This window comes from Falco naumanni, chromosome 6 (genome assembly GCF_017639655.2).
Source record: "Falco naumanni isolate bFalNau1 chromosome 6, bFalNau1.pat, whole genome shotgun sequence".
In the NCBI taxonomy this organism is placed as follows: domain Eukaryota; kingdom Metazoa; phylum Chordata; class Aves; order Falconiformes; family Falconidae; genus Falco; species Falco naumanni.
This window is the reverse complement of record NC_054059.1, coordinates 67614352-67640071: the sequence shown is the minus strand read 5'-3', so window position 1 is coordinate 67640071 and position 25720 is coordinate 67614352. Positions and strand designations below refer to the sequence as shown.

The following is a 25720-nucleotide window of genomic DNA, read 5'->3' as shown; positions in this document are numbered from 1 at the left end:
ATTCTATGATTTCAACAAATTTTTACGAATTCTATCTAGAAGTTCTGTATCTTTCTTAAAGTCCTGACCAGGGCACAGTATTTTATCAGGGGCTTACAAAAGCTGTGTTTAGCGGAAAGATCACATACAACTTAAAAGTGTATATTTTGCATAATCTTTTTAGTCACAATACTTGTTATTAAGTCAATGGGAGTAATTTCTCTTCAACTTTATAAGCCTTAAACTTAGCTAATTGTGCAAAGCTTTTGACAGTGTCCCACACAGCATCCTTGTCTCTAAACTGGAGACATGGATTTGACAGGTGGACAACTCAGTGGATAAGGAATTGGCTGGATGGTCACACTCAAAGAGTTGTGATCAATGGCTCAATGTCCAAGTGGAGACTGGTGATGAATGGAGTACCTCCGGGGTCAGTACTGAGACCGGGGCTGTTCAACATCTTTGTTGGCAACATGGACAGTGGGACTGAGTACACCCTCAGCAAGTTTGCCAATGACACCAAGCTGTGCAGTGCAGCCAACACACTGGAGGGAAGGGATGCCATCCAGAGGGACCTTGACAGACTTGAGAGGTGGGCCCAAGCGAAACACATGAAGGCCAAGTGCAAGGTCCTGCACATGGGTCGGAGCAACCCCCAGTATCAATACAGACTGGACAGAGAATGGACTGAGAACATCCCTGATGAGAAGGACTGGGGGTGCTGGTGGTTGGGAAGCTCTACATGGCCTGGTAATATACACTTGCAGCCTAAATCCTGGGCTGCATCAAAAGAAGCGTGACCAGCAGGTCAAGGGAGGTTATTCTTCCCCTCTACTCCACTCTCATGAGATCCCACCTGGAGTACCATGTTCAGCTCTGGAGTCCCCAACTTAAAAAGGACATGGACTTGTTGGAACAAGTCCAGAGGAAGGCCACAAAGATGATCAGAGGGCTGGAGCACCTCTCCTGAGAAGACAGCCTGAGAAAGTTGGGCTTGTTCAGCCTGGAGAAGAGACGGCTCCAGAGAGACCTTATAGCAGCCTTTCAGTACCTAAAGGGGACCTAGAAGAAAGCTGGAGAGGGACTTTTTACAAGGGCATGTAGTGAAAGGACAAGGAGGAATGGCTTTAAACTGAAAGAGGATAGATTTAGATTAGGTATTAGGAAGAAATTCTTTACTGTGAGGGTGGTGAGGGACAGAACAGGTTGCCCAGAGAAGCTGTGGATGCCCCATCCCTGGCACTATTCAAGGCCAGGCTGGATGGGGCTTTGAGCAACCTGGTCTAGTGGCAGGTGTCCTTGCTCGTGGCAGGAAGGTTGGAACTAGATGACCTTTATTGTCCCTACTCAAATCATTCTATAATTTTATGATAATTCTGACACGGCTTCACTTAAGTGTAAGAAACAGGCACCTCCAACGGAGTCTCCATGCTACTAAACTGAAATACCTGTCTAAGCCTTTGGTGCACCTACAACAGCATTTTAGTTCTAAAGCAAGTGTCCTCACCACCTTCACTTCCCACAGCAGAGGTCTCAATGCTTGCAGACTGGATTCCTTCTGGATGAAACTCGTGTAGCAGATACACTGCAGGAGCACATCAAAAGTACTTCAATAATAGAAATTCAGTCTACAGGACAGGACAGGACTACAGCTAGTTCAAAGTAAAGCTCTCAGAACAGACGCTGGATCCTCAGCACAAGCCATTACACTCCTATGATTATTAAGCCACACTGCTTGTTACTGCAGATGCAGTGTATAGCCTTCCAGGGACTGCAAAGGGAGTTCTGGGAGACCAGCTGACACAACCCACCTGATTTCAGATTTTGAAGTGGGATAAATTCCTCCCTGGTTCCCACATGTCTTACCTTCACTTGGCTATACTGAAATGCAGATTGCCGTAATGGGACCATTTAACAAGCAGTTCACATCATTATAAATCAGTAACCTCCTATCCTTTCTTTGTTATCTGCCAGTCTTTGTTGACTCCAAGTACTTTATCAGCAAAGATTTTATTCTCCAGATTCCTGAGGAATTTACTGAGTGGATTAAACCTTGCTAGGAGAGACCTCACTCATTTCTTTCCATGTTTATGTCTCATTGAACCAGTCTGTAGATCATCCATGTCTGTAATGTCATGCACTCCACTTGTGCAAACTTTTAAACTCAGGGGCATTTGTTTTATCAAGGCATAAAGCCTCTTAGGAAATTTGAGCCTTTGATGGCTTTATAAACCATCTGTACAATCTTGCCCTCCCAAGAGGCAGCACGAATATCTGACCACACCTGTTTTTCATGAAACCATGCTACACAAGATAAATATGTTTGTCTTTCAATTCTTTATTCATGGAGTCCGAATGAATCATTAAGAACCTTGGGAAGCTGCTAAGAGTATCCACGCAGTGTTAACCTACTGTTTATTAAGTACTGAAGCAATATCCCATGGACCTAGATCCTATGGTACTGGGTAGTGTACAAATAGAATGGAAGGTTCCCTGCCCCAAATGGTTTAAACATCCAATACTAAAAGCCGTTAGACCTGTACAATAATTGCTTCATGAGGTTTTACATTAGAAATGTTAATTATACATATGTATGTATTTTAAATTGCTTTTATCATGTGCTCCTTGTTCTAGTTGTTCCAGCACTGCAAGCAAAGGACCTAATCCTGCTCTTACAAAAATCAAGTAAGTTGCTCCATGTGTAACTGCATTAATCAACGCAATCTAATATGGTACTTCTTGGAAAGGTGGACAGAAGGAATATTCTTATACAGCATGAACGAACATAATTTTTCTGTTCACATCACTAGATATTTTCCTGCTTTCCTTCCAAATAATCATGGTTAAGACCTTTCACAGTTCTACAGCTTTCACATTTGATGCCAGCTACAAATGAATCAACACATTTACTTCTTTCCTCCCAGTTTCCTCTTGAGGTCTTAATAAAGATCCACAGTGTGAACTTGTGGCAGATTCTTCAGTATTTTTATACAAGAGTGGTGGGGACAGAAGTGTTTTATCTATTGTTGCCACTTCCCACAGTGGGCCCCGGAATACTGTGGAAGTCCTGGGAAGATAACTGGTTATTCCAAGTTTCCTCTATTTCTCCACTGCCTCTTAAGCCTTGCCCTATCACACACTTTCCTACGGAAACCATGCCAACTTGTCCTGGTGGTAGAAATACATAAACATGGAAAAGCAGCAGCTTGATGTTAAAAACAAGTATCAAAGGACACCGTAACATTGGAAAAAATTAATGTTGCCTCATAACGTAAGACAACTGAATATTGAGTCTGGCCTCGTTACTTGCAGTGGCATCTTCCAATCTCTAACAAGACTTGGTGGAATTCCTTCAGAGCACACACAGACCTGCAACCCAGGAGTTAATCAAAGCACTCTCACCCTTAGCCAAGTGGAATTTTGTTAAACTCTTGCATAAGTGATTACAGCAAGACAACAGGATTCACGTTTATTACCTGAACTGTCTGGTAAACTGAAGGATCAAATCCTTTCACAGTCACCTCCCGGAAAACTCTTGGCTCCAGTTCCTCTTTGGTCAGATCACAGTGATATATAATACCTAAAACAGAATGCAAGATTGTGAGCTTTGTGTATGTCCATCATTAAAAGGATACCAGTTTTGCCACTCTCATGGAGTAATGAATGGCAAAGGTAACTCAGCAGGGTGAAAAACAGTAGCTCCAGACACATTCTTACAGTTAATATATAATTCAACACATACATATATGCACTTCATCTAGGTAGGGTGTAAAGGCTTTCTGTACAAAAAGAATAATTCTCACTGCCCATACACAGCCAAGTATACAAAGTGGGTGAAATAAAATGGAAAAAAAGATTTGTTTTCATAAAGTTACACAGCACTTACTGAGAATTATAATGTTGGAAGAAAGAAGTATAAAGTCATTTTAAAAGCATCTCTTCTAGAGCTACCAGTCTGAAAATTAATATATCAAGCATTTCACTCAGGTCAACATTTTTCTCTTTATGATAAAATACTTTGAAATTACAATTCAAACAGACCCCCAAATAATGGAAAGAGCTGAGCATCCACTTGAAATTATGGCAGAGTAGCAGAGGTTACCTATGTAAACTGAACAGAATTTGGACTCATAATTTATTTTACATCCTGATCCTGCAGGTTTCAAGGCAAATTCAACTGCTTGAGTTGCACCTATGATTTCCAAAGGACTGTGCACATGAGAAAAGTTTGTCTATAAGCATTATAAAACTCTAAGGTTGGAGCAGAGGCAGAATACCAGAGACTGCAGCAACCTGGACACTACACAGATGTGTAATTAGCCAAGAAGAAGTTTGCCTTTAGACTATAAATCGTATTTCCTGTCATTCAATCCTAATAACATTTGAGCACCTGTCATACAGCATGACTCTCATGTTTGCACACTAGTTAGTAAATCCTAACATTCATGAATACACTACAGATACATATGATACATAAAACTAACCTCCGTGTTAATTACTCTTTGATTTTCTGCTTTACAAGCTGGTCTCTATAAGATTTCAAATGTATATTAGGGAAAAGAATGCTAAAAGTTAAGGCAACAAGCCCTCTACAGGGATCCTCAACGTAATAAAACTAATCAAGGTGGACAGGACTTGACTGAAGTATATTTTAGACACTTCCAGGAGGCCAGAAGTAATTATTGCAGAGGTTATAGACATAAAAACTTATACTGAGACATGAGATAATGAGGAACCGTATCTCATAGAAGGGAATTGCCTCATTAAATCACTTTTATAGACTGTGGAAAATCAAAAAGATACAGCTTGGCAAAGGAACACAGATGAACATCAACACTTCTAATAACTGATAAAGCCTCTTTCCATAATGGTGCATTAATAGGGGAATAAAAGTAGAACTACTCTAATCTGCTGGGATTTTTTTTTTTTCCTTCATTTGTCACAAAGTGACTAGCAAGCCTAATGCAGGGTGACAGGTACAAACAAGCATTAAAGCAGCATTTCCCTTAAAGATTAGGATCCAGAAAGTGATGCGAAAGCACAAAGGAAAGCACACCAGGCAGTAATAGGCAGAGCAGTCATTTGACATATATACAGCTGCCCAAGCTAGATAATGTATTAGCAAACATTACACAGAGAGCAGGCAGAACAGTTCCATATTAGGAAGCCACATGATGAAGTATAAGCACAGTCACAGGCTGCATTTCAGGAGTCAATCAACCTCGTATTACAGTAATATGCAATTCAACCCCGGTACGGCATCTCCTGTTTTGTTATATTTTTAGCTGCATGGCAGTTAATATCCAAAAACATAGTAATGTCAGAGCCTGCACTTTTTTGCTGGGTGCTAAACAAATGCAACACACTAGAGTGCTCAAGTAAGTGCTTACTGGACTGGACAGTAGGGATAACCATATTTTCAGGGAATAGCAAAAATATTTTTATGATGTCTTGTTTTAAGCGGCTTTATTCACTATTTCATATGTAAGTTTACTAATACTTTTGTTAGGTGTTAAACACCACTATGTTAATTTGTTTCTCATTACAAAAAAATAGTGCAACTTAATGCAAGTGCAAATTATATTGATTTTGAATAGTTAAGTAGGAAGAACTACGTTAATCAAGGACCAGCCCTGTATCTTTTGTCTGGTTATTCCACTAATAGGGTAAATGGAGGTGGCATGGAAATTAAAAAATATGCACACACGTTCCTAAACATTACCTCTCTGGACTGCTTTCCTCACCCTTTCCTTATTCCCATACAGTCTACCTCCGTGTCTTCCCTTCTTCTTTCTTCTAGATTCCAGGTTGCTCTGCCCCAGCTAACAGAGCTATGCCATGGGGAATCCTCTGTAGATGCTGAGCACATGAATTAAAAGGAGACAAAATACCCTGCCTAAGCAACCAGCAGGCAGTGAGAGCAGCCATTGCTGGCTGGCTGGCAACCCACAAGCTAAAATACATCTCTGGGCTCTTCCCCTCCATACGGTTAGCAACTGCAGAGACTCTGTTGGCTCAGCTGGGATGAATGGTGCATCTACTGGCCTACATGGTGGGATGTGAGCAAGTGAACTAGCTGAACCATTAAGCTAGGATGAAGAGTGTCCTCAAACTCCTCTCCAGATGCAATGGCTGCAATGATGTGAATGTTGTTTGAAAGTTTATTTAAAAGAGGAACTGGAAACATATCTTATTTCTGGTTATGTAAACAGTAAGATAACAATAGGCAATTCACCACACTGATCTGCTAAGCTTGAAACATAATTTTGAAAATTTGACACAATCCTTTCTAGGAAAACCAGCAAACCTATCAAAACTATTATATAGCCATTTTGCAATGTGGCTGTGCTCTAACTGAAACAGCAAAAATGTACGTCACATGCTTTATGAACATTTTTGATCACCTGATTCGTGTTCACTCAAAACCCTGGAAGAAGACAAAGAGTCTGGAGCATATCTCCCCTCTCCATATTTGAATTCTGTCCTGCATTAGCTATTGATTGCTTGGGGCAGGGAGAAAGGCAGGGCGGAAGGGCAGGGGAAGAGAATAGAAAATACATTTTATTTTATATACTAGCTTGACAATTGCAAAGAAACTCCCTTCCTGGTGTGCCACACATATTACATAACGCTTTGGACAGGCTCTGGCTTTGCAGGATTGTACAAACGATTTGTACAGCAATCCAACAAACATCAAGTGTTGCAAGAACAGACAGTAAGGATGCTCTAATGAGGCTATGCATAAATGAATCACAAAGCTGTCAGAGAGAGAATTTTTGTGACTTTTATTAACGTTCATCAAAATTGTGATTAAAGTCACAATACATTAACAATTGTCTTCAACAGAATTTGTAAACTTGTACTTTGCTGTATGAAGCAAGAACTGTGAGAATACTACAGTTTCATGTCAAGCACAAGCCAGTCTTGAGCAATTTCTCAACGCAGGTCTCTCTAATATTAGTAGCCATATTATTTAAGCTTCATGGACCCAGGACTGGTGCATTTGGTGCATTTGACTGGTGCTTACTACAGGAGGGGAAGCAGTTTTATATAACTACTAAACAACAGAAAACAATATAGACACTGCTCTTAGCAAAAGGAATAATAATGAAGGAAGAAAAAAAATCCAAACTTACCTGGAGATAAAAAGGAAGTAAACTGATAAAATATTTCGGTGTCCTTCTTTTGGCCACTATATCCCACAATACTGCCAACCTCGAGGGGGAAAGTCTTGAGATGTGCACCAGTAGCTAGGTCATGAAGTTGCAGGATATTCTTCACGTCATGCAGATAGCACAAAACCAGGAAGTTGGACCTCACACAAGCAACCCATTCTGCAGAGTGTGGAAAAGAAAAAACAAAGCCAAGAAAATAGAGTTAAAAATTGTAAGAAAGAAAAAAAAAATCAGACATAATTTGATTCTAAAATTCTTTAGCATACCTAAATACATGCACCAAAATTTCTGACACGCATTGAATTTAACTCTTAAATCTTTAGAAGTCACTTGCCTTCTGAAACAAAAAAGTGAACCCAAAAGTAAAGGCTGACATTTTTTGGAAATGCACTAACCATGCCTGCTTGAAGCTAGTTTATACAGACATGGCAATAAAGATGCTTAATCAAGATGCTTATATGTTTGGGGTGTTTATAGATCAATACTGCTCTTAAATATGACATACTTCAATGCAAAACCCAAGCAAACCATTGATCTTTGCCAGCAATACTTGTGGAAATGCATGAAAACCAAAATAATAATCAGGATTTAGACTCAAGCTAAACTAGTAAGAATAAAAACACCTGTGATCCTGTATTGAACATTAAAGTCTAGAGCAGGGGTCCTCAAACTTTTTAACCAGGGGGCCGGCACACGGATGCAGTGGCAGGCAGTCATCTGCGGCTGCTTGGTTTCCCCCCAACCCCCGGCGGGGTGTGTGTGTGTGTGTGTGTGTAAATACCGAGGGCCGGATTGAGGACCCTGGGGGGCTGTATCCAGCCTGCGGGCCGTAGTTTGAGGACCCCTAGTCTAGAACCTAGAGGTTACTATTAATCTTGTTTTTATTGCTTCATTGTTCTTACTCAGGCTATTCTTGTAAACAAGCTCTAACAGGTAGGAGAAAGGGGCTATTCTGAGGTGATCTTCAACAGCCATTTTTAAAAAAAGCATGTTTATTCAAGAAGCTAATGTTGTTGAAAAACATTCTTGAGACCCTAAGGTAGTAGAACAGAATGCAGCAGAGTGAACTCAGTCTGGCAAAAGGGCCCCGGAACAAAGCGCTCGGCAGAGGCGTTTCCTTTATGCCCCTCCTGGCAGTCCTGGACCCCTGCAGAGCTGCCCACCTTGGCTGTGCAGGAATGATGGCTTTTGCTTCACAGAACCTGTCACATTATGAGTTTGGTCCTCAGAATAAATACAAAAAATTATGTGAACTTTTTCATGGAATGCTTATTTTTTTAACTGCCCTTTGGAAAATCCAAACTGATTTTTTTTAAAAAAAGTCTAGGCTGGCAACTTCTACGAAAATCCCTGCAGTTCTACTGACCATCTCACTTCAATCCCCATCTCTATATCGTGTGAAGTGTAGAAATCTTCAGGGCTCCAGTTCACCCAAAATATATCATGTAATATGCTCTCGCCTGTCTCCAGTGTGCCACTGGCTTTAGATCTTCAGTGAAAAATACATTTATTTAGTCATGCAGACAGGAAAAAAATAGAAGCTTCTTCATCTCCCTTAGTAACTCTGTCGTTTAAGGAACTAGTTACCCTACTTTGCAACAAAGTATTTCAACTTGATTAAAAAATCAAATACAAATAAGACAAAATACAAACACAACACAGTTAAAAGTCAAGAAACAGTATCTGCAAGGAGGGAAGGAGGGACATTTTTCTTGTTTGTAAGACTAGGTGAAGTGGTGATTCTCTTCCAACTACGCATGTGCAACCTCTCCCTGACAAGCCTGACTAGAAACCTAAATCATGGGCAGGGTACCAACATCGGACAATGTCTTCTCTTATCTGCTGGAAGCAAAAACCTGAAAAGATGAAATCAAAGAAGCAGGGAAAATCAGGTAGGGGCTGAAGGCTGAGGCATGCTGTAATGTTGAAGTAGCACAGTGAGATGGGGAGTTTAAGATACCAACATCGGAGGAAGAGCCATCAAACACAAAACAGAAGCAAGGCAAAATTGACTGAATTTCAGTTTTACACTATTTTATGTTATCCAGATTTTAATAGTTCTTTCCAGTTTCCCCAAAGTCCTATAAAACCAAACCATTTGAATTCACAGAGGTGTACTGAAGACAGTCTTATAAATGTATCTTTGCACACTGAGGTTCCCGAACAAAAATTCAAAGTTGTGCCCCTTCCATTAAGATTAACAAGCTCTTTCTGAATTGAAGGTCAAAATTCATTATCCTGTAACAACTAGCTTCTTTAACAGCTCCTGCTTCCATATATGGTTCAGGTCTGCTGTGAGCCCCTAAAGCTCGAAGATCTTTAATTCCTAATAGCTCAACAGAGTCTACTTTCCTTCTCGATTGCTGATGAAGGACCAGTGAAATTTAACACTAGTCTGACTTTCTAGCCATATGAATTATTGTAACCTAAACACCAAAATAAAGCTTTACTACTCCCTTCTTCCCATAGATCACCATTGGTATTTTTTACCCCCATACTAACTCCCTCATGAACTTCTAGCTCATGAGAATCTTAGCTTTTTAAATCTGAGAATTTTCTAACCAAAGCCCCAGGGTACAACAGTAATTGAAATTTCAACCATGAAGCCACGATCTGAAATAATAAGATACAGCACAACATAACACTATTTATACATTTGTAATTGATGTGCAATTTTAGCTCTGACGTGATTTACATTTCCTAAGTGAGGCTGCAGAACAGAATAAACTTTCTAAGTTTAATTGTTATACCCTATTACATATTTCGAAATACAGAATTATTTTGGCTGTATGAACAAGGAGAATGTGCAGTAATTTTAAATATTTATTACATTGTCACTGCACAAATCTGCCAACATTCACATGTATAACTGCTTTATTAACACAAAATGAGTTTAAAAAATAGCATCCCTGCAGTCACACACCATTTTTACCTGCAGAATTAACTGCTCTGCAATCAGTATGAGATTCCAGGAATGTCACTGATATTGTCAAATAACATCTGTAACTAAAATGTCCAGTTTTACTCTTGAAATTTCCTGACACTTAAAGTGTCAACACTTCAACAAGCTGAAGATAAAAGATAAGAAGACAACACAAAATGTTTTTAAAACATTCCGTGAGATTTAGGAACACAGCTTCTATGTATAACACCTGTATTATAACTGGGTTTGGTGCATTGTTAACTGCCTCCAAAACTTAACAGTAATGGAAGCTACAAAAAATGCAAAAATCAGAACAGAGCAAAACATTGAAGCAGACTTGAAAAGAACAGAAGAAAAAAAGACACTAAGAACCAACACTTACCTACACTGCAAGCTAAAACAATGCTGAATTATTAACAAGAGCTATTTTTTGACTGCAAGCTACAAGCTGAGTCTGTTATTCCCATGCTTGGCACTGAGAACTGCAGATCCTGTTGAGTCTGTTGCATTAGCTGTCAGTCTCCTTGGTTTCTCTCATGGTTTGCAGAATGTATCCTGCATGTGACTGTACTTCCTGCAAGGTTTTAAGATTGTGTGCTTGCAAACCTCACATGCCTAAAAGCTAAGCCTGACACCATTGCTGTAGGCTCCCTTTACAGATAACGGGCAGAAATAAGCACCTTTAGAATGTAGTTCACCCAGTTATTTTGGATACCCTTTTCTGGGATACCGTGAATTGCTTGCTGAGCAGTTTTCACTCACACAAGTGTTTTTTAAAAAAGCTAACCATCCAGGACCTTTTCAATGTATAAGGTCAGTTTATTGCAGCTAATACTAATTAACAGAGCAATAATTCTTACAGCTACACCTAAATTTATCAATTGTTCTCCAGCATACTTAGAATCCACCTACTTACAATACCCATCAGGCAAAGAATTTATTTTACTAAACAATAAACATGTAGAGGCTGCCTTTTCCAATGTGAGCCTTGTGGGTCAGGCATCAGAGAGATGGACACATTTGGAGGCTCTTGTAGGTACTGAAAGCAGGTGTGAAGAATTATCCTTGGTACTGTGCACTTCTCTCTGAAGATGATAGTGACCACCTTGATGATTACAATAGGTTATACACGATTCCCCAATAGCTAAATTTGGCCTAGAGGAATTATTTCTTAAGAAGGCCTAGACAATGTGCTCAACCATCTCTAGAAGTTCTAGTTCAACCTTTTAGGAATTCATATATTGCTGCTTCCAAGAAACCTTTTATTTTGGCAGCTTTCATTAGTAGCAAAGGCATGCCACTAACACAGCACCTGCAATACTATGAACTTTTGAAATAGTTTCATGAAAACAAAGGTTGAATCCTCACACCAAATGTCTGTGCCACTAACCTTAATTACTTAAGACAGTTCTGATCTTTCATTTCTGTAGCAGTACCAACGGCATGTTAAGTGTTCAACTATACAAACATGCTTTGACAGATGCAAGCTGAAATACACTGATGAAGAAGAAAATGGCAAGCTAGAAGAGCTAGGTAGATACAAATCTTCAGCAGAAACCGATGAGTTACTTGGTGTGCAATGTGCTTGTCTGTCCACCCAACAAATAGCGAATATACTTCAACGGACTGTCAAAGCTGTAGCTGGGAAGTAGACCTGGAAGGTCTTTGGTTTCTTTGGTCATCACAGACAGTAACTGTAAACTTCAGTATCTCTGCAGATTAACAGGTATCCATGCCAATCTCGCTTAAAATGACCTATAATCACCACTTAAGGCTACTTATGGGTAGATTTGTAAGCAAAGCATGAGCAATTTATAGAATAAAACGTGAATCATTCTGAAACATGTGAGTAAATGTTGATGAGCCCTCACAACATAAAGCATATGTCTTCCCTCTGAGATGCCATCCTCAGTGACAGCCTGCCATGTTTAAGTTAATGGCAAAGCTCCAACCAATTTCAACAAGACAAGGATTTTATACCGCACATCCTTGCAGTATGAGACAGACAAACAAGAGATGGGGCGGGGTGGGAAGAAGCTCTTCTGAAGCAGCAAACATCAGGAGTAACACTTCCTTAAGTAACCTACAGGTTTTAGTCATCTGTGGCTGATGCTGGTTTTCCATGGTAAACAGAGTTAAACTGAGCCACACAAGCCCTACCAGTGGAGCAGAATACAACTTTCAGTCAGGGACATGCATCTGGACCACATCCTCTTCCCATGTCCCCAGTGACTGAGGGACTGTATCTGGCTTGGCCAGATCTTAGGGGGTGCCTTTTGTTGCTGGGAAACACTAGAGCTAAGCCACATCCCAGCTGGCTGGTTTCTTGGGTATTTTCCCTCACATTTCACAGCAGAGGCTTATCAACCTGGTCATTTGCATTGCAGCCAATTTCCTCCTCTCTACCACATTTCTGCACTAGCAATCTCTGCAGGGTGCTTCCTCTGGGATATACTCAGAAGGTCACACAACTGCTCCGCAAAGCAGCCACATAATCCTTCACGCGCCTGTTTCATGAGCAAAACTCCCAAGTGTGTAAAGCTATGGGTACTTGAAAAATTAGCACAGACTAATGGAACCCACCAGCTTCTTGACGGCCAAGGTGAACATGAGGACATGAATGTGAGCAAACTGGTCTAGTGCAAGGTGTCCCAGCCCATGGCAGGGAGTAGGAACTAGATGATCTTTAAGGTCCTTTCCAACCCAAACTGTTCTATGATTCTGTGATTACTCACACCCATGCACATCCTTGTCATTCAGGATCAACAATTTCATGGTGCTCATCCAGATTTCCCCTCCTGGTTTCACTACAGTGTCAAAAGATACATTTCAGTTGCAGTAACTCCCCTCCCCAAACTCTTAAGCATTTATGAATTAGCTAACAGGTTTAAAGGTATGAAGAAAAATACTATTTTTCATTTGGAGTGCACATTCTAGCAGAGGGAAGGGAAGAGTTTTACATGCACTGAGTTTAGGTATGGAGATGTGTACGAGGTACAGGAGCATTGCTAGCTTTGTCCTTGCTTGTTAAGTGGTCAACTGAGATTCGAGGAACTGTTAAAGATCACTCACCCCATCTACGACAGATGCAGAAATATGTCTTATTTCTCAGCCTTCCTTATTCAGGAGATCTATTCCATTTTTCTTTTCATTGTCAGAAGTACAGGGCTCGATACAACTGCTACTCTGAAGTTGCCCTGCTCTACCAGTATTGGGCAGTTTTGGCAGGGGCGTGTGTGTGTGGTGTGTCACAGTTCTCAAAATTAATTATTTAATCTCCTAAAGACAGCAGGTTTATCCTATGCCTTAAGAACTAGGGTTGCAGTATCTGCAATGATTAGTCTGCATTTATGGTTTCATAGCTGCCTTCTAATCCAGCACACCTACTTGCAGCTACGTGGTCATTTAAAGCACTAGTTCAAAAATAGATGTGAATCTCTCCTACGGTTCTATTTTAGACTCCTGGAAAATTAAAAGTAACATTTTATAAACAAACTCCGAAGGGGAGGAAACTAGTCTCATCACATTTCAATATGTTCCAAGGCCCCCCTTAAATTTAATTTCAAAATAGCAATCATTTATTTCTTCCCCTCAGCTCACAGAGATCTTAATTTACCTCAACCCTCTGTGAAATCCCTGCTCAGAGCTGTAAAATGAAGTGTGTGTGCAACCTCACTGCAGGAGTATGTTTGGTTTTTTTCCTGTATTTCCCAAATTAGCTCATTTATAAGCAGTTCTGAAAACAAAAAGGTCAAAGCTAATAAAGTCTATCTTGAAGAATACGTTGAAGAAACCAAATGACATTCACACCACCTTGTAGGCACGTGTGTTTATTTCTTGGTTAGATTATATTACCTGTAACACCTTCCCTAAGACTGCATTATTATACTTTGGGGAATTTCTCTTTTTGCCATTGATGGACATTGGCAGAGCTTCATAATTCTTAATCTTTAATTCATTATTCATAAACAAATCTATTTCTAGATGTACGAGATGGAGCTTCTATGACACTGAATCTAAGTCAACACATAGAATTGAAGGCAGCTATGGCTACCAGGCAGATCACACCAGAGGAGGAGCCTTTCAAGCCAAGTATCTATCTGTCCATCCCAGTAAAACTTATTTGTGACATAAAGCACCACTAACTGTAATATTTATGAAGAAATTAAAATACAGCTAGTTACATCTTGATAGAGAGTCACTCCCACACATACGTAAAAATTGGACCAGTAGCAATACTAATTTACCCTCTGAATCACTGCTGTCCTGGCTTTCACAGAAGGCATTTCATTACATTGTAATCTCCAGATCACACAAAATCAAATTCACTTGACTGCAAGGTTTTCAAGACAATGAATTATTAACTGGCTTCTGCTATAATTATGTCTTTCTAAACCAAATGTTGGAATGATTAAAACAATATGACATAGAGACTGGCTTGCTTGCTGACTTCATCAAGTGAAGGAGGATTTTTTATTTACTCAGCGCTACAACCTCCTGAACATGATAAAACTTCCTTATCGTGGTGGTCAGGATACAACGCTAATTTACAAGTGTCTGCCACAAAGAAGCAACTGAACAATTCAAACTGAATTTACTGTAGCCTAAGATCTACTTATCACTCATCTTCTTATAGAGACACTTTCATTTGTTAATTTAATCCAATTCCTTCATGTACCACTCCAAAAAGCTAGAGAGAAGTGGACATATGATTGCCTACTCTGGCTTCACATTCAAATACAGTAGAAGCTTAATGACACACAACAGGCATCTGAAAGTCACTTTGAAGGTTTTACATGACAGATTATGCTTGCCTTCAAGTTAAGAGCTGAATGCCTTTTAATGTTTATCATCTGAAGGTCAGTGCCCTCAGCAAACCCATTTATCTGAACTTTCAGTTTTCCAAATGCAGTTCTTACTATGTTTGTATAGTCAAGGCTATCCTGTATAATCTATTCAAGAAGTGTTGCATGCATTAATTTTTTTTTTTGCATGTGCACAAACATGAACTCAGTATGACTTTACCTTTACAATGCAACCAAAACGGAGCTGAACTAAATACCAGTGTAGTGAAGAGCAGATGTAGCCTTTATCTTACTGGGAAGGAATATATACCGAGTGTCTATATAGCCATTGGTCAAAGCTCCTTTGGGTGCCTAGACCACTTCTCAGGTAAATCCACACACAGTAACCACATTTAATTTCAATCACATTTCTGTCCCATTCTATTTGGACACTCCCCATCTCCAAGTCAATTCTTCGACTTGGTTCCACTTTATAAATTGCTGTTCCTTATAACTTAAGCATGCCTTCACAGACTGTCAGCAAATACATACACAATCAGAAATTAAGATTGGAAGCAATTTTTCACTTACACCTATTATTTTCTGCTTAGGGCTTCAAAGGTACATTTAAAATGAAAATGATTCAAAGAGCACAATTTCAAGATTCATGTCTCACCAAGCTCTAATCTGCTACTTTTGTGATTACCAAAATTCTTGCAATATTCTAGACCCCAGTCGTTTGCAACATCACTACAATTTTGGATGTGCCCAGTCACCATTTATGTCACACACATACCTTGTCTAGGCTGTGGCAGAAATCACACAGAACACATTGTGAAATTCAGACAGAAATATTTTTTTAAAGTGTCCTATAAAGCAAGATCTTAAGAGGAATTTGAAACAGTAGTCAAATAGATCTGTCTTAGCAAGAAGACAGAAGTTACTGTATATACACATACCAAATCACACACACAGAATTCTACTCATTCTACAAAGCAGCTCTGCACCAGAAAAGCAGCAAACATGAATGAATCTGTATAAAGATGGATTAATAAAAAAAAAAAAGCAGAGTCTTTTTGAATAGCTATAATTGAGCTAGTCAGATAAATCATAATTGTATCTTGTACTGTATACAGAACAAACTATACAAACGTACACAAAGTATCTGCCAAAAAACAGCTCGGAGGTTTTTCTGTATTATCTGAAACTGATTCTAAGTTTTCATAGAAATGTCCCCAAAATTATGGGATAAAAAAAATTTACACATTTATTTCAATTATATCAAAACCTAAGATTTATGTTTTGAACTCACTTTTACACTTAGAGAATTCCATGTGCTTCGGCTTTCCTGAGGCTTTTTTTCAAGTGTTGTCTACTCCCCTTATCCCAGGAACAACAGTAAATCCTGTCTCAAATTCTGACCAAGTGTGGTCACTTCATAGCGTGCTGCACTACTCCCAGGTTTGATCTTTCCCTTCTCTCTGCTTACAAAGTCCTTCTTGCTGTAATCCCCAACTGTTTAGTAAATGTTTACTACACTGATGGGAAACTGGAAAATACTTGCCCTCATTTCCTACAAACACAATTAAAACAAGGACAGATGAAGCAACTTCACTATGGTCACACAAGATGTTAGAGAAAAACAGACCCTGGACCTATTCATCACCATGTCTTCTAATCGCAAATCCTAAACAAAGTTTAAACACAGGAAAAAAGTAAGAAGGTCTGTAAAAGATAATTCAATAGACTAATTACTGAATTAATTTGAAAAAAGCTGAACAGAAAGTCTTGTACTTGACATGAACTCTTACCTAGAACATCTCTTTCATGTTCAGGGACGAGAACTTTCCATTTGGATTCCTCAGGGTCACTGAAGTCAATGTTGATTAACCGGTAATTTGGAGAGTGGCGATTTGTCTTGAAAGTGAACACTGTTCCTTCATTGGTGACATACTCATACTCAGCCTCAAAGTTATCTATCAGCTTCACCCACTGAAGAATTCCTGCAAGATCAAACATATAATGAATTTCTTAATCTCCTGAAACAAAACCTTTCAATACCTGAGGGCAAGGTCTGCCTGACAATTGCTGTAGGCTCTTCCTTGAACCACGGTGGTGACCAGAAGAGGTACAACTATGCAAAGGGCCTAATACGTACTGAGAACTTGCAACGAATTCTCCGTATTAGTGGGCTGCAGTGGGAAAATGCTAGTTCATGGACATGTTAACATACTGGTTTTGAGGAATTTCTAGCAAAATACACATAGAATACTGAAAGAATTATGGCTAGTGTTTCATCAGCTTTCCTAAAGCCCTGATGGACAGCTCAGATACGTGCTATAGAGGGGCTTCTACCACACTGGCTGTCATGGAGCTAACACCACCAAGCACATCAGGTTCTTGCCAAGAGAGTTCATAAGTCCCCACTTCTACAGACTTCTTGGAACGAGGAGTGGCAGCTGCGTCAAAAGACTCTGCACTAAGCTTTCAAGCTCAATTTTATTTTCAATAGCTTTTTTAAAACTACTATTTAATTATAAATTATTTTTTTCTTTCTGCAAAAAAAGTTACTTTTTCTTAAAGTGGAAAGTTTTTCATCCTCCTTATTAAGCCCCAAACTTCTCATGCTATTTGCATGAGTACAATAAACTTCAATACCAGGAATTTCCCTGCCAATTCAGAAAAAACATTCTGAAGCGTTTTCTGCAGAAGCTTGTCACCACCAAAGGACAACTACACAAAGTTAGCTAAAATGTTAATTTCTGGGTTTGCAAAGAATGAAACAGCATTTTTCCTACCAACCTTCTGGAATATCACACTCACTAATAGAAGCACACTTCTCTCAAACATGAATCGCCTTAGCTTACTCACTCTGTACCACAGTCTTAGTATTGACTTAACCTGGAGGTGGGACTGGAAGACTCCACTACATTTTATTCACATTCTACTGCTTTGCAATAGGCTTAGTAGAAAGAAAAAGTAGCAAGGCCAGATCAGATATGTAATATGATTGTTATATCTACAGTCCAACCTATCAACCAAACTTACTATTATAAGCATCATACATTAGCTATGCTAAAGAATCAGAATCCTTATTTATATGTGAAATTAAAAATTCTGTTTCTTAAAATAACATTTGGTGCACTCTCTGCCTCTTTCTTAAAACTAAAGGCTAGGTCTTTGTTTTTAAGTATAAACAAATAAACTGTGCATAAATCTGTTCATGAAACTACAAATAGAGTGTTTGCATCAATAAAACAGCATATCAGCTGTTTTATAATATTAAAAGCTGAGCAGAATAGTGGAAATAGATCATAGCTGAGCTGTAATTACTGTAAGTTTTAAAAAAGAAAAGAATAATTGAGGAAGCAGTGAGATGGCTAAAGTAATTTTAAACCCATTAAATGTAATAAGAGAGTGTAGCCAGGCTTAGTACATTCATAAAGCTCTATCTCTTAATTGCTGTTTCGGTTTAAGGAAAACTTCTCTGTCTCTTCATGCAAAGTGATAGATTAGCCAATTACATTCTACTTGTCATACTGCTGCAGTAAGCTTCCCAGACAATCCAGTCAACTTAGCATCCTGCCTCTGAGTGAACCAAATGCATGTTAAATCTTTTCGCTGAGGTCCAAAGTTTTGCCCTTCTCAAGAGGTTTCATGTTGAAGAAAAATCCTGCTAAGTCCCTCCAGTTGCTCAGAGTTCTGTAGAGAAAACCTGCTTTAATGTCCAGTAAAACAAAGAAAATCAGCCTTCAGTGAACTCTGATACATACCAGTGGAACTGTTTTAAGATCCCAAGTCACATGCACAAGCATTTTAGTAAATAAAAAATTAACTGCAGTATAACACCATAACAATATTGGAACATTTGCATTTTAGTATCTGACAGAATGAAACCATCCTACTAAAGAAGAACAAGGCTTCATAAAAAGAAATCTCCAGACTGTTGAAAACCCCCACTTTTTTAATGGTATATGTGCACGATAACCGTAGTCCCCAAGACTGCAACAGAAGTTGGATTCCATGAAGAAAAAGGACAATTATGTGACACTAGGGATTTACTTTGCTTCCTTGCAACTCATTCATCTAGTCCCAAATGAACAGCTAGTCAAGAAGCAAGAGGGTTTATATTCTACAGGGATACACTAAGTTCTTATTACAAAATCAAGAGCATTCATCATGTTAAAGTGGATGTTACATAGTCCTTAGAAGAAAAACATTGTAGATGAATCACCTCTAAACCACTGTCTCACTGAAGTAGTTAAATATGCCAATACCTAGTCTAAGTTAGGAGGCAGTAATGAGGTAATTACAGGCAGCTGCAAGAGACTGTTGCATCAGGTACATTTGCTACTGTACAAAGTATGTGCTCTAGTTTTCCTGTGACAGGAAGACACTCTTTGCGACGAGACAGACACCTGAACTACAGGATGCAGCTTTACGGCTGGTTGCTGCTGGTCCGCTTGTGGCTCATCACTGAAAGGGCTGTTCTAGCACTGGTTTAGATCTCCCTGCTTAGGTGTCTCCTTTGGGCTAGGAATAACAACCTGGTGACCAACACGGCCAGTTAACTGAGCACCAATAAGGCTGAAAACTCACTGAGGGGTGTGGGAACCATTTATCTGCCGGTCACACCAGTGGCAGCACAAGGGAGGGGCAGGCCCATGCAGCTTACTAGCGTGGCACTGAGTCCTGTCAGGCACTCTGGCCTTGCTGCTGAGCAGAGCTAACACTTAATCACCGCCAAAGAGGAGTTTGTCCTTCATCACATTAGACTGGTGCTTCTGTTTTGCTTATTTGCCTGAGCAGCGTGCTTGTTCAACATGTTAAATGACTTAAAAAAAACAACTGTGCTGCAAAATAAACTTTTCTCTTCCACTGTGTGAAGCAGCTCACGGCTTGGGCAGAGGAGTGTCGCTACATGCAAGGCAGGCAGTACGTGCAAGGCAGTGGCCGAGGCTGAAGAGGAGTAACAGTATTTATTATCATTATCATGATTATTTATTATCATTAGCAATGAGCCATGAGATAAGCTTGACTGCAGTAAACTTGCACTCTCATTTTTCCCTCCTCTATCACTGTGTCTCCACCATCATGCTTGGTTTGGCATTTGCCCAAGTGACTAGAAAAGCTGATCAAATTAGCTAACCTAGAAGAAAACTCTTATTTCACAGCTTCTTACTAAGTACAATCACCTTACCACAGGGTCAGATGAGTGAAGATGCTGACTGACTCAACAGGAGAACAGTCTCATGTAATATGGGAGCGTGAGGAAATAGATGGGACATCTCTCCTTTCCAGGGCAGCAAGTGCATAGTCTGGCTGTACTCCTCTCATCAAACTGCTCCCCCAGTACCCAAAACATCCACGGGTATGGACACAGCAGATTTTTATTTAAGACAGCACATTGCACCAGGAGGACAGTTTGCTTGAATGTGCACACTTTTAAATCTAAAGCATACCTCGTCAAAGATTCTGTCTTCCTGGAAACATCAGGAATACACCTGCAAGTCTGTCCATGTCTGACATGCATTTCCAATTCAAATTCTGTGCCAACAGACGATGCATAACTCCTCTGTTCCTTCCTGTTTGTCTTCTGTTTATATGTGTGACTACTGAGTACTATGGAAGGAATCTGCGTGTAGCCTTCACCTGGCCTGAATTTAGGATGGATGATTCTGTAGTAACTGGCTAAAAATTCAAAAGCATGGCAAACTAGGTACTGAGGGACTCAACCAGCACCCACTTACAGTGTATTCTCTGTACATGTGTAACAGAGCACACTTATAGCAGCAGAATGAGCTGGGCTGAGCGTGGTTATCTAAGCATCAGAAGAGAAAAAACTGCAAAAAAAGCAGTTCAGCATGCAGTGCAGATATGGGAAAGCATGCTTGACCATGGAGGACCCACATTCTAACTTCTGGAAGAATAATAAAAATATCTACACACAATCTAGATGGGACAATACAAACATTCCCAAGTAACTTCTTGCAGCACTAAGTCACATGTACCAGTTCCCAAGGGACCTGAGAGTCAGTGAAGGTATCAACAAATATACAGCCATAGTCACAAAAGCAGACGTCTTAAGTGCATACAGCTAAGGAAATACAGAGATGAACTACATGGCTTCACTAAGACAACAGACATCTGGAAAGGGCTCTGCAGGGGTGGATGACTGACAGTCTTCCCAGAAGCTATACAAGATGCAGGAAACAGAGGCTCAGAATAGACCAGAAGTAATGACAAAAGGCCTAAACCATAGTTTTCATATAAAATGACCTGTGAAAATACCATATGCCTTACATAATGACGAATACACAAGAGCCGGATAAAGTCTATAAAACAATGAGTGACTGGGAGCTGTGATGCCCAGACCTTCTGTTAGACCCAGGATGATGGTCCTAGATGGGTCCTAGACCACAGTCAGTTCTCCATCATATGACTGAAAATTCACATGATGAGCACATCCATTCCTACCAGATGGCCTGAGGTATATGCACACATCTTGTCATACAACTGGATGGATACTCACTTGCTAGTTACATACCTGACCAAAAATGAATGTGTGCATGATGTCATGTGGCGTGTACGTATCTATACAGTTATCAAAACACGGGAGGGACTACAGTCTCAGAAACAAAGAATGGTGTGTTGGCCCCCAAACAGTTCACACAAGCCAGCTCCTCCTCACCTCTGAAGCACTCCAGCAAAAAGGGCACCAAGGCCCATAAATTGTTTGTTACCATGATTCTAGAGGCAGGTGATGGATTCTTGCTTCAGTCTAAAACCCAGAACAAACAGCCTCTCAGTAACAAACAGAACAGTACATCTGTACGTTACAACTTTTTAAAGTCCTCCAAAAACAGGTCAAGGATGGGCACTCAATTCATTCTTTAGAAGAAAGGAGGGGAGGAGAGAGGTGAAGAACTCTGTCACGATAAAGATTTGCAGGTTTAACCAGCAGCCCTCTGAGAATATCTGTCTTTGAGGAGAGCCACTGACAAGTGGCATCTGTAGTCCAGTCTCCCTTATCCTTAACACCAGAGCCCATGAAGACTTCAGTTTAATCCACATAAGCATACAATGAGACAGATTTACTATACATGGGAAAAGCATGAGGCTGAATATCTTGACAGTTTACTGTATACTGCTGCTATATCCTAATCTCTTACTCTTCCAGTTCTTCCAGCAAAACACATTCCTGAAGAGCTATAGATGCTTTTGCCTATATATTTTATATCAGCCAGTTATTTATCACAAAATAATTGCACTACAATAGGACCTGCAGGTAGAGGATTTATAACCTTTATTCGATGGCTATGCCACACAACAAAAGATCATAATCCTACAAAGCTAGCCCTTCTTCTGCAATATTTAGGACAAAAGCAACACAGAGAGTACAGACAGAATTTTTAAACACAATTTTTGGATCCATAGAAGATCAAAAGAGGAATTATAATCAGTAAGCATCACAGATTAAGCCCCTCAATCTTGTACTGGCTTCTGAACATACCAAAACATTCACTGGACTGCTGAGAGCACTGTGTGATGAAGCAGGTTTGTAGCTGAATGATGACAACTACGGAAGGAAAAGCTAATTTCAACAAACTAATTATAACAGCAAGAATGATCACAGAAAGCCTGTTACCAACCCCCTTTCAAACAGAAAGTATAGAGTGGCTGAGAGTCACTGTTCATCAGTTCACAAAATGTTCTCAATACTTCCTTCCATATTTCATGTTTCATGGAAAGGCCAAACGATCCATTTCTTGCAAATTACCTCTCAACCATGCTGGCTGGAGAGACAGTGCCTAGTGATCAACTAATGATTAGGGGTTTATCTGATGTAAAAAAAAAATAATCACAAGGTAAATGCTCTCATATGTTTTTTTTCATGTATTCTAGCAGTCCAAATTATGAGGTGAAGATCTAAATGTTGATCTCCATAAATTTATATTCTGTTCCAACCTGTCAGTTGGGGTTTTTTTTTGTAAGACGGTTTTTCTGGAAATGGCAATTCACTTGGTTCAGGAAGTGAACCAAGACTTCCTGGACTCCTCTGCACTTCAGGACTGCTCCCAAGGGACCCAGTCAAGCAGGCTCCTAAACAGGCCAAAGTCTGCCCTCCAGAAGTTCAAGGTGTCAGTTCTGCTGACCCCCTTCCTTACTCCTCCAAATCCTGAAAACTATCATTTCATGATTGCTATGCCTCAGATGGCCTCCAACCATCTCATCACCCACAAGTCCTTCTCTGTTTGCAAAAAGGTCCAGGAGGCCCCTTTCCTAGATGGCTCACTCACTAGCTGTGTCAAAAAGTTAACTTCCACACACGCCAGGAACTTTCTAGACTGTTTTCGCTGTACTGTATTTCCAGCAGACACCTGGTAAGTTGAAGTCCTCTGAGAGAACATGGGCTAGCAATTGTGAGGCTTCTCCCAGCTGCTTATAGAATGCTTTGTCAGCTTCTTCATCCTGGTTGGGTGGTCTGTAACAGACTCCTACCATGATGTCTGCCTCATTGGCCTTTCCCCTGATTCTTACCCATAAACACTCAACCCTATCATCACCATCATTAACCTCTAGACAATCAGAACACTTCCTAACTTACAGGGCTATCCCAGCCCCTCTCCTTTGCCTATCCCTTCTGAAGAGTTCATAGCATCCACTGCAGCGCTCCAGTTGTGCGAGTCATCCGACCATGTTTTCATGATGGCAACTATGTCCGTTTTCCAGCTGCTTAATGGCTTCTGGCTCCTCCTGTTTGTTGCCCATGCTGTGTGCATTGGTGTAGCCGCACTTCAGTTGGGCTATTGATCCTGCCACCTTTTGTGTGGGGGGGAGAAGCTCTAATTCCTATGTGACCATTCTCAGGAGCTTCTGTGGTTCCTAACACATCAATAACTCTTGCACCTTTGCTGCTGTATGGAACTCCATCCTCTGCCTCCACTGAGATAGCAGACCAAAGGACCTTACTCGCACAATCAATAGTTAAACACTACAGTTTAGGACTCTGCTAGTGGAGTACTACTTTTTTCCCCCCCATTCTCAGGAAAATGGATTAAAACCACTCATTCCCTCATAATTTCTGCTTTTAATGTTTCTCACTGAACAGAAAGCTTTTACTCTCCAAATTTTATTTTCTTAAAGAACCACATGCATCCATTATAGATTCCATTTTCTGGTGTTAACTTATCTACATAGCCTGTAGTATATTTAAAGTGGCTTAAAATGTGTAATACCTGTGTGTACCTACATTATACATAAATAGATATATACACTCAAGTTTTGAACACCTTTGCTAGAGCAGTGAATTATCTTTTGCCCTTGGACTGGGGATCACTTAATGGAAAATTTGTTTCGCTTGCTGGAGGTACCTGGCAACATCTATTCCATCTCTGCAAACCTTAATCACAGGATACACAATGCCTTTCATCACAAGGGGAAAAAAACACAGTGCAAATCTCACTATGCAATTTAAATTTTGTCTAGTAGTTACATCTCCTTTTAGTATTCTCCCATTTATATTTTCTCCTTTCCTTTCTTGGATTTACCCTATACACTGTAACAGGCAACATTCAACTACTGCATGTCACAAGGCCATAATTCACTACAAGTGCTTACTGAACATATCCACAGCATATTTTTCATCATATCAGAGAGCATCCTGTATCTCTCACAGTGGTGACTGCTGGACATTTATATATAACAGAGAATCCAGCATTAGGCTGCTGTCATCTTTCAGAATATGTCAGAATAATCTGAGTTTGCTTTAGGATAGCTACAGTACACAGCTTTCACATAGTGGTGTATAGCACCTTCCTATGTGAAATGAGAGCAGAGCAGATCACGGCTGTACACAGATGCATTGTGTCCAGCCCTCCAGTCCGTCTCAGCAGCTCTATCCTGAAAGCACAAACATACCCAAGAACCTCAGTGTTTAGGAGATTTCTACCAGTTAAGAGTTTCTCTGACTGCAACAGTTTCACTTCACCTGCAAACCTCAAGCCACTGCACTGATGTTAATCTTGCTTCCTACTTCCCCTGTCAGCAGCTGCATTAACCGCACATCTTCACTTGACTTGCACCTTCCAACTGCTGAAGACTTTTCTTCAGAAATAACTTGAAATTATGAGTCAGCTACCCCATTCTATAAAGTTTACTCCTTCTGAGACCTGGCTTCACTTACAAACCTCTGAGGGAGGGAATACTGGAGAGGAGATATTAACATATCCCTGAAAGGAACACAATGTTGTTGTGTTTGTACTGAGAGGGTTCTCAGTACCACTCACCCTGCAGATGATGGATGACAGCTACTCAACAATTATGGAAAGTTAATGTATATGCAATTTAAAAAAAAATTAAATAAATAGAAGGAGGCAATATTTATTCAAGTTAAAAGTTCAGACACGTCAAGATAAATCAAAGATTAGCCCAGAAAAAAGAAATCAAGCACTTTTATGAGCAGAGATTTCTCAATCTGTTTCAAGGCTTCTATTTTACTTCCATCTGGATGATCCCTCAAAAGGCAGGGAGAATGCTTTGTTTTGAGAGATATCTTATGTCCTCATGCAGCAGAACACAGCAAAAGAAAAACAGGAACCAAAGGTTCCTCTCTCTCATGGCACACTTTCTTTAATATACACAAAGTTTTAAACATTATATATATATAAAAAATAATATACACAAATATTTAAAAAATAACTTCATCGTCAATACTATTTATAAATGTTAATGTCCAGTCAACACAGTAGTAGCATGAAGATCTCCTTGATCAAATTAATAGCAAGCTATTTAATTTCATTGCTAATGATTTGCCTCCACTTAAAAAAAATTACATGGAAAGCAAAACTCTTTGGAAT

The 25720-nt window shown here is 39.8% G+C and overlaps 1 protein-coding gene across 1 annotated transcript in view; it reads right to left on the bottom strand.

Annotated features, from left to right (window-relative positions):
- LOC121089972 (prolyl endopeptidase) overlaps nt 1–25720 on the bottom strand; it is a 113874-nt gene that overhangs the window by 41271 nt on the left and 46883 nt on the right. The window contains exons 8-10 of the mRNA XM_040597829.1: nt 16673–16864; nt 7116–7313; nt 3456–3559 (exon numbers count right to left, since the gene is read on the bottom strand). Coding sequence (XP_040453763.1) covers nt 3456–3559; nt 7116–7313; nt 16673–16864 — 494 coding nt within the window. The remainder of the gene's footprint in view (nt 1–3455; nt 3560–7115; nt 7314–16672; nt 16865–25720) is intronic.